The 14,515-nt window shown below is 50.3% G+C and overlaps 4 protein-coding genes across 4 annotated transcripts; 2 read left to right on the top strand and 2 right to left on the bottom strand.

Moving 5' to 3' along the window:
- Positions 1-2,450: 2,450 nt before the first annotated feature.
- N7537_006388 (putative C6 transcription factor (AmyR)) lies at positions 2,451-4,391 on the top strand (the record flags this gene model as incomplete). Its single annotated transcript, XM_056897445.1, has 3 exons — positions 2,451-3,415; positions 3,476-3,926; positions 3,981-4,391. The coding sequence occupies 3 exons, from the start codon at positions 2,451-2,453 to the stop codon at positions 4,389-4,391; spliced, it is 1,827 nt and encodes a 608-aa protein (XP_056753230.1).
- A 474-nt stretch (positions 4,392-4,865) lies between these two features.
- N7537_006387 (3-demethylubiquinone-9 3-methyltransferase) lies at positions 4,866-5,945 on the top strand (the record flags this gene model as incomplete). Its single annotated transcript, XM_056897444.1, has 1 exon — positions 4,866-5,945. One exon carries the CDS (start codon positions 4,866-4,868, stop codon positions 5,943-5,945), a length of 1,080 nt encoding a protein of 359 aa, XP_056753229.1.
- A 246-nt stretch (positions 5,946-6,191) lies between these two features.
- Positions 6,192-8,390, bottom strand: N7537_006386 (putative RING and UBP finger domain protein; the record flags this gene model as incomplete). Its single annotated transcript, XM_056897443.1, has 1 exon — positions 6,192-8,390. One exon carries the CDS (start codon positions 8,388-8,390, stop codon positions 6,192-6,194), a length of 2,199 nt encoding a protein of 732 aa, XP_056753228.1.
- A 2,928-nt stretch (positions 8,391-11,318) lies between these two features.
- On the bottom strand, positions 11,319-13,843 carry N7537_006385 (Zn(II)2Cys6 transcription factor domain-containing protein; the record flags this gene model as incomplete). Its single annotated transcript, XM_056897442.1, has 2 exons — positions 11,319-11,503; positions 11,566-13,843. The coding sequence occupies 2 exons, from the start codon at positions 13,841-13,843 to the stop codon at positions 11,403-11,405; spliced, it is 2,379 nt and encodes a 792-aa protein (XP_056753227.1). The 3' UTR covers positions 11,319-11,402.
- Positions 13,844-14,515: the final 672 nt, after the last annotated feature.

Raw genomic sequence — 14,515 nt, 5'->3', positions numbered from 1 at the left:
TCCGGGCCAGCGTTGAAACCAGAAAGTTGTCGAATAATCCCCTGCTGGATTTGTCCAGTCAAAGTTCGAGCTGACATGCGCTGTGAAGGGGCAGAGCGGCCAATGGTCAAATCCCTGAATTCTAGACCGCTTTCGACACCGCTCTATACCGTATACTGTAAATTGAAGCTATTCCTAGTTATATATACCATATATAAGAATAGTTGGCTAGTTATACGGCCTTGTCATGTATTTTTGGCTAGTCTTTTTAGATGTTCTTTTTAGATGTCTTTTTAGGTATATACAAAGGCAGTAAAAAAAAGCACACTTTGTGTAAGAGACTTTGAAATCCTCTATATTCCTCAAAAATGAAGCTATTTCCACCCCACAAATCATCAGTTTCTTCGAATCCCCAACATCGAAAACCGCGCCGAATCGCACAAAATGCCTCCTTATATTAATCTCGAGAGATTTGTTCAGTCGCGATAGCTTCAACGCCTAGAAATAGGCGTATACGGTGATTTATATGGTAGGAATAGCTTCATTCTTATGAATTACCTAGGCCCACGGGTGATCTGTTATAATTCAGGTAACTATTTTGATTTCTGCCAGTCTATGTAAAAGAAGGCATAATTCAGGCATGTTCAGGCACCAATGCTACAAAATCAGGCTTTTAACCTTTTGGCTGCTCTGCCCCTTCGCAATGCGCCGCGCTGCTGTTGCTTTTGTTGCTTCCTTGCGAGGAGTCTGCTCGCCGATTCCTCCCCGGCATACGACATTGTTATGATCCAGAACCTTTTCTGCGGCAAGTCCGCAGGGAAGACGTTCGGCCGCCATTCCCCATTACTTGCTGTTTCTTGCACTATTCTTCTGATCAATGTGGGCCCGTCGTCGAGCGGCTGCCACCGTTGTACTTAGCTCTCATCGGCCGAGGACGCATCCAACGGATGGATGGTCCCTGACACCCGCCCGGCTGACTCAGCCCTCGGTATTAGATAGCCTCCGGTAGTTAGAATAAATTAGCTTCTAGCTTTCACGCTTACAGTTACCCATTGTTTATTGATTCATTAATCATTAGTTAGCTAGTCGCCAGCTAGACAATCCATCTTTTATCTTCTGCCCACAAAATACCATACTGTGTAATAGCTATTGTCCCTACGGGGGTGGTGGTCGAACAATCAATCCACTACTATCATCTTAACGGATAGCTGAACTTGGCAAAGAGTTGCGCAAGTAAAAGCAAAGCATCCTACAATTCATATAAAGACCGATGATCATAATAGATCATGTAATTCCAGGCTGGTGATTGGCCAGTTGTCCGACAAATGCCCGTCTACAATACTTTAGTGCAAGGGGTCAGTCTAAGATCCTGGAATTAATATACAGAGACCCGCATATACATTATAATTTCATCATTCTGATATTAAAATCCTCTATGTGGCAAGCTACGGTGAGTCCTTTCTCTCTAGCGGAGAATCCTATAACTACGGGATTGTCCGGATGTCCAAAAGATTTTGTACTGATTTCTAGGCCTCTCGTAAGAACATTGTTTAACTGGTTAATAGTCTTATTTCTACTAAAATACAAAGTAAAGTATAAACTATACTAGACCTATGCGCGTCAATCCCCTGCATGATCATGATATACATAGAAGAATAGTTCCCCTCCCCTTTTTTTTTCTTATTTTTTCATATTTTCGGGAAGCCGAGGATACGAGATGGAGCCATCTCGGCAATGGTGGAAGGGGTCTAGGTCCCCAAACTATGCCTAAACCAACAAAGATCAGATATCGACATGTGAAGCGGAGATGAATACTCAGTATAGCCTAGCGGTGTCCACTTTATGCTAAACCAGTTAAAGAGAGGGTGAAAATCCCGCATGATCTTAATACACCTGTCAATCAGCGCCAAAAATATGTTAGGCATCAGAGCCGACTTGGCCCCGTAATGACCCCGTAGGTACTCCGTACTCGTACCTGGCCAAGGGGGTACTTTGCTTACGGGCCGAGATTTTGGACATATTAGTGTCTGCACAAGACCATAAGGATATATGGAACGGAGTAGTCACTCAATGAGTCAACTTTCATGGTGATCTTCATGATCTTATGTGTATTCTTTATAGTTCGGAGGCTGAGGGGTTGTGGATTTACGTAGACGTTGAAGTCGGGCCGAGAGGAAACGCCCCCCCATCCAGTAGAGAACCTTGGAAGGTAGAATAGTGATTAGTGATATCCATAAGGATGCCAATGAGAATAAGATCAAAATATGAAGCACAATTCTAACGCAGGGGCCTTTGCGGGGCTTTTCTCTTTTTCTTGACCCCCGCTTCCCCAGGTTTCTATTGTTTCTTTTTTTATTAAAATGGGCCATGCCAAACTCCCCGGATGAAACATCACATCTCTCTTTTTTTATATTCGACCCTAACATGAACTTCGACTCTATTGAGTCTAATAAAGACTTATCAATTCAACAATGTCCAAACAATCCAAGCCAAAACAAGCATGTGACAATTGTCGCCGTCGCAAAATAAAATGTTCCCGTGAACTACCATGCGACAAATGCCAACGGCTACTTCTGTCCTGCTCCTACAGCGATGTCCTCCGTCGCAAGGGTCCCAAATTCCGCACCCTGTACCCCCTGGCCCCGATCCACCCTTTCTCATCCCGGCAAGACCCTCCCGAGCATATGTATCCGGAGGACGCCGGGACCGGCGAGATCCCGGACTACCAATTCAACTCGCCCATCTCGCCAGGATTTGTAATTGCAGACTCGCAGTTCGCAGGCCAGGACTTCTCGGATACTTTCCCCCACCTGCCACCCCCGGACCTCGTCTCGTCTCCGGGCTCCACGGACTCAACCGTCGAATCCGCCAATGGTTATGGCTATGGATATGCGAGACCGGCCGCCCGCCGTCTGTCTCCGCAAATTCTGCTAGTCCATGTCAATATATACCTCAAATATTTGTTCCCCATTATGCCGGTGGTTCGCGCGGACCAGCTCCGGCTGGATTGCCATCACCCCGGGCAGCTGTCTGCACAGCGGTATGCGTTTTTGGCGTCCCTGTGTGCAGCTACACATATCCAGTTGAAGCTGGATGGTGCCACGCCTGTGCCGGATCCCGCTCGTTTGCAGAGTATGAGCATTGGGGATGGACACTCGTTGATGTCTGGGGAAGAGCTTCTTTCGGAGGCCGTGCGGGCGCGGCAGGATTGTGATGTTTTGGAAGAACTTAGCACGGAGTCACTTTTGACTTCATTCTTTTTGTTTGCCTCGTATGGGAATCTTGATCGTCAGGACCAGGCTTGGTTCTTTTTTTGCCAGGCTACCTCGTTTGCATTTACACTTGGGTTGCATCGCGAGTCGACGTATGCAGAGTATGAGGTTGAAGAAGCGGAGGAAAGACGGCGTGTGTTCTGGCTTTTGTTTATCACAGAGAGGTGAGTGGCCCTAGTATGAAGGAACAGTGATATTTTGGACTGGGGCTGATTTGTAAATAGAGGTTATGCTCTCCAGCAAGCGAAGCCGGTTATGCTGCGCAGCTCTATTCATAAGCCTCAGGTTCTTGGCTCGGAAGATCCTATCCTGGCTTATGGCTTCATCAACCTGATCAACATCTTTGAGAATCTCACCCCAAATCTTTATGATTGGATCTCCGCCGGTGGCGGGGATGGCATCTTGGAGAGACCGCCAACCTCTACCATCCAATCCAGCTTGTGCAAGGCTATTTCCCTAGAGGGAGTCCTTGAGATCCAGCAGGTTGATATCTTGATCACGCAACAGTGGCTGCAGGCAATGATGTGGAAACTGTCTATGAGCCATGCCACGAAGCCTGGTTCGCAAGATGACGCAGTTTTGCCATTTCACCTACCAGTGATAGTGGGTAAATCCGTGATGAGCGTGATCGGCGCTGCATCACAGGGGGCTGTTGATGCGCATGGGATTGGAATGGTAAGTCAATATGAGATGAAGTTGTTTGTTTGTATACTGATTTGGATGTTATAGGAACAAAAGCTCTTTGACCTAGGATCCTCTGTCGCCGATGTGACGAGATCTCTTGGGCCAAAAGCTGTCCATAGACTAGCTGAGTCGATTATTGACCCGAACGAGTTGCTGTGGGGTATACTTCACACGCTTTCTCAGATTCGTGGCTCGCCCTCGTACCTCTTCCCTACATTGCTGGATCGTTGCAGAACCGTGCTTGGACTCGACTGCAACATCACCACGGGGAATTTCCTTCCTATACTCGGTGCTGCTGTGCCGGATCAGTTGGCTTCATGGTCTGGCCAGCATGTCTGGGACTACGCAGCCAGTTCCGAGGATATTGAGATTAGTGATGTCGATGGCCAAGTGGAGACAACTCCTCATCCGCATGTGCCGCAGGAACTGGGATTCGAAAATTGTCTCTTGGGATGATGGGCATCCTTGCCGACGAACGCATGTGTCATGAGGATTGTTTGTTTTGTGATACCAAGTGGAGTTTTTATAGATGTTTGTTTATGATACCGAGGTACAAGCGAATTTATAGAGCACAACCAATGCCTTGACACATCGAATCCATGTACACCGTAGTCGAGAAGGAAGCCATAGAGCTCATACTCGTGAGTGGTAGCCAAAATGTCTTGGCATGTTTGTCTCGGTATCGAATCTCCAATTTGGTGATCGGCTTCATGCGACTTTCCCAGGTTCTCTTCTCAATTGCTCGGGATATTCTTCACTGGTATGCCCTTTATTGCTTCCAATTATTCTTGCAACTCCCCAAATAACACTTTCTCACAGATAATCGTCGGGTCTCCGCATCAACCAAAGCTCACCAGAGCACCAAAACGCCGGAGCTAATTCTCCATTGAACCTCAAATCTCGCTCACAACTAACACTATTACCTCCACAATGGCTTCTCTCCGACCCCGTACCCTCCCTCTCTCTGTCCGAGCCCTCCGCTCAACCCTCCGCTCATCAAGGCCCTCACCAAACTACCTCTTCTCCGCACCCGCATCCACCCCATCAACCCAAACACACCCGGCTCGCGCGCACTCAACATCCTCCGTCTCCGCCGATGAACTCTCCCACTTCTCCAGCCTCGCCAGCTCTTGGTGGGACCCAATGGGCCACTCCCGAATCCTGCACCTAATGAACCCCCTCCGCCACGAATTCATCGCCTCCTGCCTAGCAGAAGGCACCCCATCACCAAACCCAACCTCCACCGCCGCAACCCTCAACTACCTCGACGTAGGCTGCGGCGGCGGCATCTTCGCCGAGTCCCTTGCACGCACAATCCCCCTCGACCCAACCGGCCCAGCCCCAACCCCAACCCTCGCCGCCTCAATGACCGCAATCGACCCCTCAACAGACCTAATCCAAATGGCGCGCGAGCACGCGCGCATGGATCCAACCGTCGACACGCACCTGCGCACAGGCCGTTTCAAGTATCTTAACACGACACTGGAAGATGTACTTGCCGGCAACGCTGGCGCTCCGACTCCCGCTTCAACCCCAACGAATTCCAGCTCTACCTCAACTCAACTCACTCCCCCGCAATACGACATTGTGACCCTCTTCGAAGTCCTCGAACACATCGACCCCAAAACCTCAACACCGCTAAGCTTCCTGACGAACTGTCTGCGGGCACTCAAGCCCGGCGGTTGGTTAATTGGGTCTACTATTTCGCGGACGCTGCCGTCATTCATCCTGAACCAGGTTATTGCCGAAGCGCCGTGGCCGATTGGTGTTGTGCCGCGTGGGACGCATGAGTGGAGTAAGTTTGTTAACCCGGATGAGGTTAAGGGGTGGTTGCAGGAGGGGTTGATGAGGGCTGCTGATACGGGGGTTTCGAGAGGTGGGGGTGCGATTGCGGAGGGAATGAGGTGGAAGTGTGTGGGTGCTATTTATATCCCTGGAATTGGGTGGAAGATGGTGCCTGGGAGTGAGGATTGGGGGAATTATTTCTGGGCTGTTAGGAAGGAGATCTAGATGATTTTGAGGAAGGTGTGTATTTATACTTGCATTGTTTTGAGCTATTTGTATATTATTTGACTGTTGTACTCTTTGCATATCAATATTTCATAACTTCATATTCATTGCCTCGTTTTTAGTGTACTTAGACACTCGCTAAATGCATATAACCACCCAAGTGCCCTTTTATGAATATAGTAAAGGAATACAACTTCCAATGCCGAGCAAAAGTAATCGAAAGCTCCAACCTCCCCTAGCCCCAAACTACTTCTTCCCCTTCCCCTTCCTCTTCTTCTTCGAAGCAGCCGGAGGCTCAGGCACAGAAACAGTCCCCTGTTCAACCTCCTCACCCTGCCCCTGCAACCTCTGCGTGCCACTGATAAAGAACGTCAAATCGCGATTCTGCTCCGCCAGATCCGCATTCGCAACCTTAAGCCCATCAACCTCTTTAGCAAGATTCTCCAACTTTAACAACATATTCCGATTCATAGCCTTCTCCTCCTGAAACCCCTTCTCAAACGAGCGCGCTAGGGCCTCAAATTTCTCTGCTTTTTTCTCTGCGCGCGCGCGATCATGTTCAAGCGACGGTAGTGTCTCAATCGTCACGGCATCATACTTAGCTTGTAATTCTTCGAGACACGACGAGGCACTGGAAGCGTTGACTTCCGCCACGGCGGCAGCGGCACTAGCCTGCGAAGCTTTATCGACGGCACGCTCGACGACTTCTTCGAAGTATGCGCGCTGGCTTTCAAGCTGGCTGGTGAGGAGATGTGTGTATTCGATACTCATGTTTTCTAGTTTCTCGCGGGGGACGGCGTCGCCCCAATCTGGCGGGTCAAGGGCGCTGTGGTCTGCTGCGGGTAGCTCGAGGAGCTTGCCGTCTGTTTTGTTTTGGATGATGCGGTGAACGTAGGCGTCGCCCACGTAGTCCCATACGCGCTGGGTGGTGAGATCCATGGAGAAGGCGTGCGCTGTTTCTTTCCAATGCGCGAAGGCGTGGGCGTTATCGTAGCGGCCGCAGCCGATCGTGCCACAGATTAGACAAGCCCAGAGGTTTTCTTCCGAGTGGCAGATGCTGCATTCTTGGGGTTCTTCGTCCGGCTTCAGGGCTGCGTTGCTTTTGCGGTAGTCGTCTTGTGTGTATCGGCACACGGGGCAGCCGCTGCCTTTCCATTTTTGGAGACAAGTGCAGTGGAAGACGTGTTGACAGTTGATTGTTAGGAGCCCCGTGGTTTCGTCCATTCGCTCTAGGCAAACGGGACAGGTTGGTAATTCAATTAATGCAGGAGTAGGTGGTGCAAGAGGTTTGCCGGTAAGAGTCGCTTGTCCGGTAGAGGATACCGGGGGTCGAGAAGGGGTTGAGAGGTTAGAGGGGAGGGCGCCATGCTCAGCAGCTGGTGTTCCGGGATCCACAACTTGGATTTCCACCGTCTTCACAAAAACCACATGGCAGGTCTCGGGCTCGACGCTATTAAACACATGCCCATTCCATTCCTTCTGCCATTCTCTCGCCTTCCGTCCACTCCGGAACTTCATCAAAACCATGTATCGATTCGCACGAGCAGTCCTAATCATCCTGAAATGACTAACATCATCCATCGTCTTCTGCCCTATAAACCCCAAAAAGTCTGGCGGCAACAGATAAGATGGCACAGCGAGGATACATAATGTCGTACAATCCTCATCAGGGCTCTGCGCAGAGGAAGAACTCATCTCAGGAAAAGGATATTCCGCAAGACCCGTCGGCCCGGCTTGTTTAGCACCCGCCGCACCGGCCAGACCCTGCCTCAACGTAGCCTGCTGCTCGCCAGGCTGGCGGGCCGCAGCTGAGGAGCCCTTCAGGTAGGCGGGGTATTCGTCATCGTTTCCGAGGTAAGGCGTCTCCTGCGAGTCGCGGTACAGGTGCACAATTCCCCAGACACTGTCGGAAAGCTCGTAATCGAGTGGGATATATCGGCCTTTTGTACGGAGGCCGCCTAGAATGTCGGTGCCGATGCCTGCGGCGACAAGGTTCTCTGGTTCTGTGGAGGACCCGTGCTTCGAGGTGCCTTTGGGCGGGTGCTTTGGGGTGACCATGTCAATGCACTCGATGGAGACGGCGCCAAAGCGTTTGTCGTCTTCGAGTGGGGTGGTGCTAGTTGAGGAGCTAGTGGAGGACGTGTTGGAGTTGTAAGAAGTGCTGGTGGAGGGAGTGGTTCGGGGCGGGATAGGTGTAGCGTGTGTGGAGAGGGTGGAGATGAGCTTCTGGTGATGCGCCAAAGTCTGCTCTGGGTTTGGTGGGGTTTGATTTTCTCCTGCGGGTGATAGGCGGTTGGAGGTTGAAGACCGGCTCCGTTGTTGGAATGGTTGGAGAGCTTCCCATGCGGATTGTAGCGCGAGAGAGGAGGATCCCTGCGACCTCGACGCGTCGGATAAGCTTTGGGAGAGGAATTGCAAGCTAAGGTGATAGAAGTAAGCGGGCATCCCGGATAATGGCTCGCATCCTTTGGAGCTTCCGACTTTTGGTTGGAACTGTCGAAAGAGGAAGTCGTGTTATCACGATAAGGATGTATGATTACTTAATATTTGATTGTCGCCCGCTTCTGCGCCTTACGCCACAGGTGGTTCCTGGCACGCGAGGGTGGCAAAGAGGCAAAGAAGGATTGAGATTCTAAGGCGAATCCTAGCTGGGAAGGTGTGGTGGCGAGAATTGGTGTGGATGAACAGAATTACCGAGGTGACACAATTACATATGGGACTTGCAGATGGGTGTGATGCTGGTGGGGTAAAGTTGGAGACAATGTCTGCATTGATAACAGTAACATTCTATGTCAACTTCCGTCAGTTTAAGTACTACACACCTACAATATTACAATGAAATGGCATGCTAGGTCAAGACTAGCAAATATTGCTAGAGTGAATTGTAGAGAACTATCTATCACATATCGATGAGGATAATGTGGGTAAAGTAAAAGAGCGCGGCCGTCCTCAGGAAACACATTGCAAGAAAAGAAGCCTCAGCCTCGAAAATCGACCAAACGCCATGCAGGTCATGTAGAACCTATCGAAGTTGAAAAAAAAAATAAAAGAATCGTAAATCAATTACTGGCCGCCACGCAGACGCAACACCAGGTGGAGAGTGGATTCCTTCTGGATGTTGTAGTCCGAAAGAGTACGTCCGTCCTCTAGCTGCTTACCAGCGAAGATAAGACGCTGCTGGTCAGGAGGAATACCCTCCTTGTCCTGGATCTTACTCTTGACGTTGTCAATGGTGTCTGAGCTCTCAACCTCGAGCGTGATAGTCTTTCCGGTCAGAGTCTTGACAAAGATTTGCATACCACCACGTAGACGAAGGACAAGGTGGAGGGTTGATTCCTTCTGAATGTTGTAATCGGAGAGTGTGCGACCATCTTCTAGCTGCTTACCAGCGAAGATAAGACGCTGCTGGTCGGGGGGAATGCCCTCCTTATCTTGAATCTTGGACTTCACATTATCGATAGTGTCGGATGACTCGACTTCAAGTGTAATAGTCTTGCCAGTGAGTGTCTTCACGAAAATCTGCATACCACCACGTAGACGAAGGACGAGGTGGAGGGTTGATTCTTTCTGAATGTTGTAATCGGAGAGTGTGCGGCCATCTTCAAGCTGCTTGCCGGCGAAGATCAAGCGCTGCTGGTCGGGGGGAATGCCCTCCTTATCCTGGATCTTCGACTTGACGTTGTCGATGGTATCGCTGGACTCAACCTCAAGGGTGATGGTTTTTCCGGTCAGGGTCTTGACGACTGTGGCAAATATTAGTCAAGAGAAAATGACAAGGGTGTCAGAGAAGAAAATGCTTACAAATTTGCATGCCACCACGGAGGCGAAGGACGAGGTGGAGAGTAGACTCCTTCTGAATGTTGTAATCGGAGAGTGTGCGGCCATCTTCAAGCTGTTTGCCGGCGAAGATCAGGCGCTGCTGGTCAGGAGGGATGCCCTCCTTATCCTGGATCTTCGACTTGACGTTGTCGATGGTATCGCTGGACTCAACCTCAAGGGTGATGGTCTTGCCAGTGACTAGAGACAAAGAAATGTTAGCAAGGATATCCATATGCCGACTTGCAAGAGAGGGTGGGAGGCTGTCATCTCTAGAGAGGCCAGATAAGGGTGATAACGTACGAGTCTTGACAAAGATCTGCATGATGAGCTCTGGTATTTGATGATTTGAAGGTAAGGGTGCTCGAGTGTGAAGTGGAGAATGAAAGAGGGAGAAATCAGAAGAGGGGAGACAGCGTCCTTATGTAGGAAACCTTGGAGGATGAGGGGGCGAGGTGTCTTAGTCAGGTGCCCGTGACGCCGTGAAAATGCCAGAAGATGCCGGATGAGTCAAACGGGGGTGCCTGAGAACAGCCTATCACTTCATTTGACGCCACCTGGAAAACTCCGAAATCTATATTTCATTGGATATGACCTCCAGGGCTACAAATAGGCTATTATTGACATTAACATTCTATGATCTTCTACTGTGTGTTGGGTCTCTTATATGTTCTCTCTCATATATCCCTCAAGTCCCCTTTGTTCAAGATCCCCAAGTGATGACGTTGACGTGCTTATCGCCAAAAGAGGGGGTGGACCTTTTAATGGGGACGCTAGTGATCAGCAAGTACAGGGTACGGGGCTGTACGCGGCAACTGCTGCGGTCTCCCGGGTACCCAGTACCCGCTTCCAAACTTAGTATCACCGGATCCGGGTTCACCGGTCTTTTCGTCCTTTTATAGTTCAAATAGTCAACAATGAGAATAACAAAACGAAATAGAAATAAGAATTCAAAGTTATGGAGTTAAAAACTTTCGAGATATAGAGCGTAATGCCCATGTATAAACAAAAACGCTCTCGCAAATATCCCTCCGACGCCGTTTGTCCCCAAACCACCACAAAGAATGTGACAGTTCCGGGATAAGACAGCCTGCACACCCTTTCCCAGGGCCCTGTTTTTAACTTGAATTGTTGGCCTGTTCCGTGGCGGGTGCCAGATGCCAGAAAAATGAAAACAAAACAATAGAAACACCTTCGGCCGTACACGGTCATGACATTCGTGATCCTCGTTCATCGCTGGAGACAAAGCTATGCGAAGAAAGGTATACACCAAAGACAAGAGCAAAAAAAAAAAACCAAAGAAAAACAATCATAAAGGAAAAAATGAAAAGGTAAATATGACAAAAGACAAGAACCAAGAAAAAAAAACCAACACGGCTCAAGAAAAGCTAGATCAAAAGAAAGTCGGTTCGCTCGGAACAACAATACAAAAAAGGGGTAGAACCTCGCTGGGAGGGGACCCGTCGGATTCTTCGTTAAAGAGCGGAAATAGATGCGCTCGCACATCGTCACGACAATGGTTCACATATTCTCAGTGGTAACATTTGGCATTCAAAACGAAATCGTGGAACTGTACTCGCTGAAAACGATGGTCGTGGGAAATATCATCATCATAATGCGTTTGCGCAACGGGGTCGTTGTCTAGCTGGCGCGAATGACCAGTCGCGACACAAACTTATTTGAAAGGCAGTCGAAGTCGCCACGGTTGAATTTCGTGCCGGTGCGGCTGCGGAGGTAGGTTTCTGCAGACAGGGGTTAATTTCGGAGATCAAAGCGGAAGGTTGTGGAAGAGTTTGTCTCTTACCATGTTGCTCGACATGTTGGCGGACTTCAGTCATGGTGTTGCAAACATCCGGGTTGGAGTACAACAGTTGGTGGTGCTTTTGTGAGTCCCACTCGGTGAACGGGGGTAGCTTCTGGGAGATGGCCTGGAACAGTCCGACGATGACACCCACCGGGGTAGTTTCCATATCGGTGCAGAACTTGTCGACAGCAGCCGCGTCCGGCGTCCGGTAGTGGCTGTCGAACTGCATCTCCTCCCACACGGCCAGCAGAATAGAGGCTAGGATGAAAATTGTCGGCCAGTTCTTCAACTTGTCGCCGCTGTACACACTGGAGTAAAGTGCTGACAGCTCCTCCAGCACATCCTTCTGCAGCTCACGCCACATGCTGGCCATGGCACATTTAATCTGGAAGTTAATCATGACAGGGGCCATGGTCTTGCCGGAGAACTTGGAGCCCATCTTGTCGATCTTGCCGAGGAAGCCTTCCTCCTCGCCAATGCCTTCGACCATGGTGACATGCATGGTGAGGTTGTAAGCAACGACCAGCTTGAGCGCCTTCCGGATAACGGGCAGCTTAGTGCGGAAGTAGAAGCGGAAGGCGGTCTTCAGCATTTGCGTCAAGAAAGGAGTGCCCTCGAAGTAATCGTCGACAAACTTCTCAAAGGTGCCATTGCCGTCGATGTGGCGGTCAAGGTAATCCGACAGCATCGCGTGCGAGATGCCCTCCATACCAGCGGAGAGTTTGGCAGTCTCGACGTCGTATTGTGTTGGCTCACGGTGCATCGACTCGATCCAGTCAACGGTGAAGCACTGCTCGTCCCGGACATAGACCTCGCGGGCGTTGATGGGCAGGATCTGTCCGTAACCATGAGTGATGAACAGGGTGCGTTCCTGATCTGAGAATCCGGTAATGTTGCCGACCGAGAAGCCCATGGTGATGTGGCGCTCGTAATCCGCCTTCCAGTCCTTCATGAAGTACCCAATATCTTTGATATCAATGCGAGTACATGGCACCTGCCATAACCGTGCGTGCGACGGTTGGCATCCTGCACAAGGCTCGCCCTTGTCACATGTCTTCTTGAGGAACTTGCAGCGCAGGCATGCGCGCAACTTCCGGATCTCGCTGGCCTGCTTGCGCTGGTCGGGCTTGAGCGGGCCCTTTCTCTTGCCAACACGTTTCTCGGTCTCGGGCTTGCCGGTCTGGGACTGCTTACGAACCTTGGTCTCGGCGGTCTTGGCGGCAATGGGGCTCTTGCGGGACGGTTTCCGGCTCGGTGGTGAGGCAGACGCTTGGGAGGACCCGGCGGATCGAGCAGGGGATGTTGACTTCTTGATCGGAACAGGGATCGGCCGCACCATTCCGATGGGGCTGACTGCGGAAGGCGAGCGAGAGCCTGGCGAAGACTGGTCACGAAGGACAATTGCGCTGCTTGTCGGGGAGGTACCGTGCATTCCAATGGAGCTGCTGTGACTATAGCTATGGCTGTGGCTGTGGCTGTGAGTATGGCTATGGCTATGACTATGGCCGTGGCCGTGGCCATGGTGATTATAGCAGGGCAAATCCATATTATTCTCGGAACCGGGAGAACCGATCGGATTCGTGATATCGACGAAGCTGCCGTATGATGTGGAATATGAAGACTCTGAAAGACTGCGGTCGTGCAGTGTCTGGGTGGGGTTGACGAAAACACCTTGTTCGGGATACCCAAAATCAAGAGAGCGGCGGTGGTCGATAGTACTCCAACCGTTGTCGCTGCTGGACAGGGACCGGACCTCCAAATAAGTATCGGTGGGCGAGCTGCTTTCAAGAACGGGGTGCGGGGCATAAGAAACATCCGGAAGTCCGTTGGGGAACGCCATCAGATCCGCTTGTAAGTCCTGATACGTGAATGGCACCATGTCGACCGGTGCCGACATCGGCAGATAAGGACCATCGAGCAAGCCAGCGGGCATCTGGCCTTGGCCAGACATGAGATCGACGGGCGAAGACTGCATGGGCATGCCATAACTGGTGGTAAACTGGGGCGCTGACGAGGGGTCTTCGGAAGAGTATGAGAGATGGTGGTGATGAGGAGTGTGTAGAGGTTGAAAGTGCCAATCGACCATGAGATTTGGATCCTGGGTCACCGACTGTTCTATAGGGTGACCGCCAGTTTGCAACGGGGAGAGACCATGGGCCTCTTCTGACCGTGGGGGCGCCTGATCACCTGGCATAGGCCATGATTGATGCTGAAGATAGCCTCTGGAGTCGTAATCGACGCCAATCAGGCCATCACTGGATATATCGACATTGGACATGACTTTTTTGAAGTCAAAACGATCACGGGAAAGTGAAAAAGAAGGGGAAGAAAAGGACCAGCCTGGATGAGAGGACCTTCTTCAGAAGGGTGACACAACCATGAAGAAGAGGGAAAGTGAGGCGGTGGGGGGGACAAAGCAGCGGTGAGCGAAGAAATGCGCTAGGGGACTTGATTGTGGAGAGTGGAGAGGCTGGCTGATGGCGTGGAACGTTGATCCAGTGTTGGCCGATGAATTAATGCCACGAGAATTTAGTTTGCAGTAGCGTGGGATAGAGAGATTCAGTGCGGGAGAGGACGGAGTGTCGTCCTGTCGGTCATTTTTTACTGGAACGGAGTTTGATCCCATGATCTCCCTATTATTGAATTATTTCCTAAATGGGAAAAGGTTGCCTTGTTTTTCTTTTTCCTCTCTTCTATTTCATATCTTTATTCCCGATACTCCGTATGTTGTACACTATTTCAGATCTATATTCCAACTCTCTATTTCATATATACTTTGTTATCCTTTTTTTTTTTCTTACCCCTAGGTTCTGACTGAGATGCTTATGACTATTAACAAATCATCGGACCGTGAGACCGAACCCGGAAGATCAGTGGAGAGAGGGGAAAAAAAAAAGAAAAAACAAGTTGAGGCAGTGCGTATTGCGTGGCAATATGAATTGACGAGATC

This window comes from Penicillium hordei, assembly GCF_028827395.1.
Source record: "Penicillium hordei strain IBT 12815 chromosome Unknown utg000003l_segment0_segment0, whole genome shotgun sequence".
Lineage (NCBI taxonomy): Eukaryota > Fungi > Ascomycota > Eurotiomycetes > Eurotiales > Aspergillaceae > Penicillium > Penicillium hordei.
Note: the sequence above shows the minus strand (reverse complement) of the source record. Positions and strands in the feature narration are given on the sequence as shown.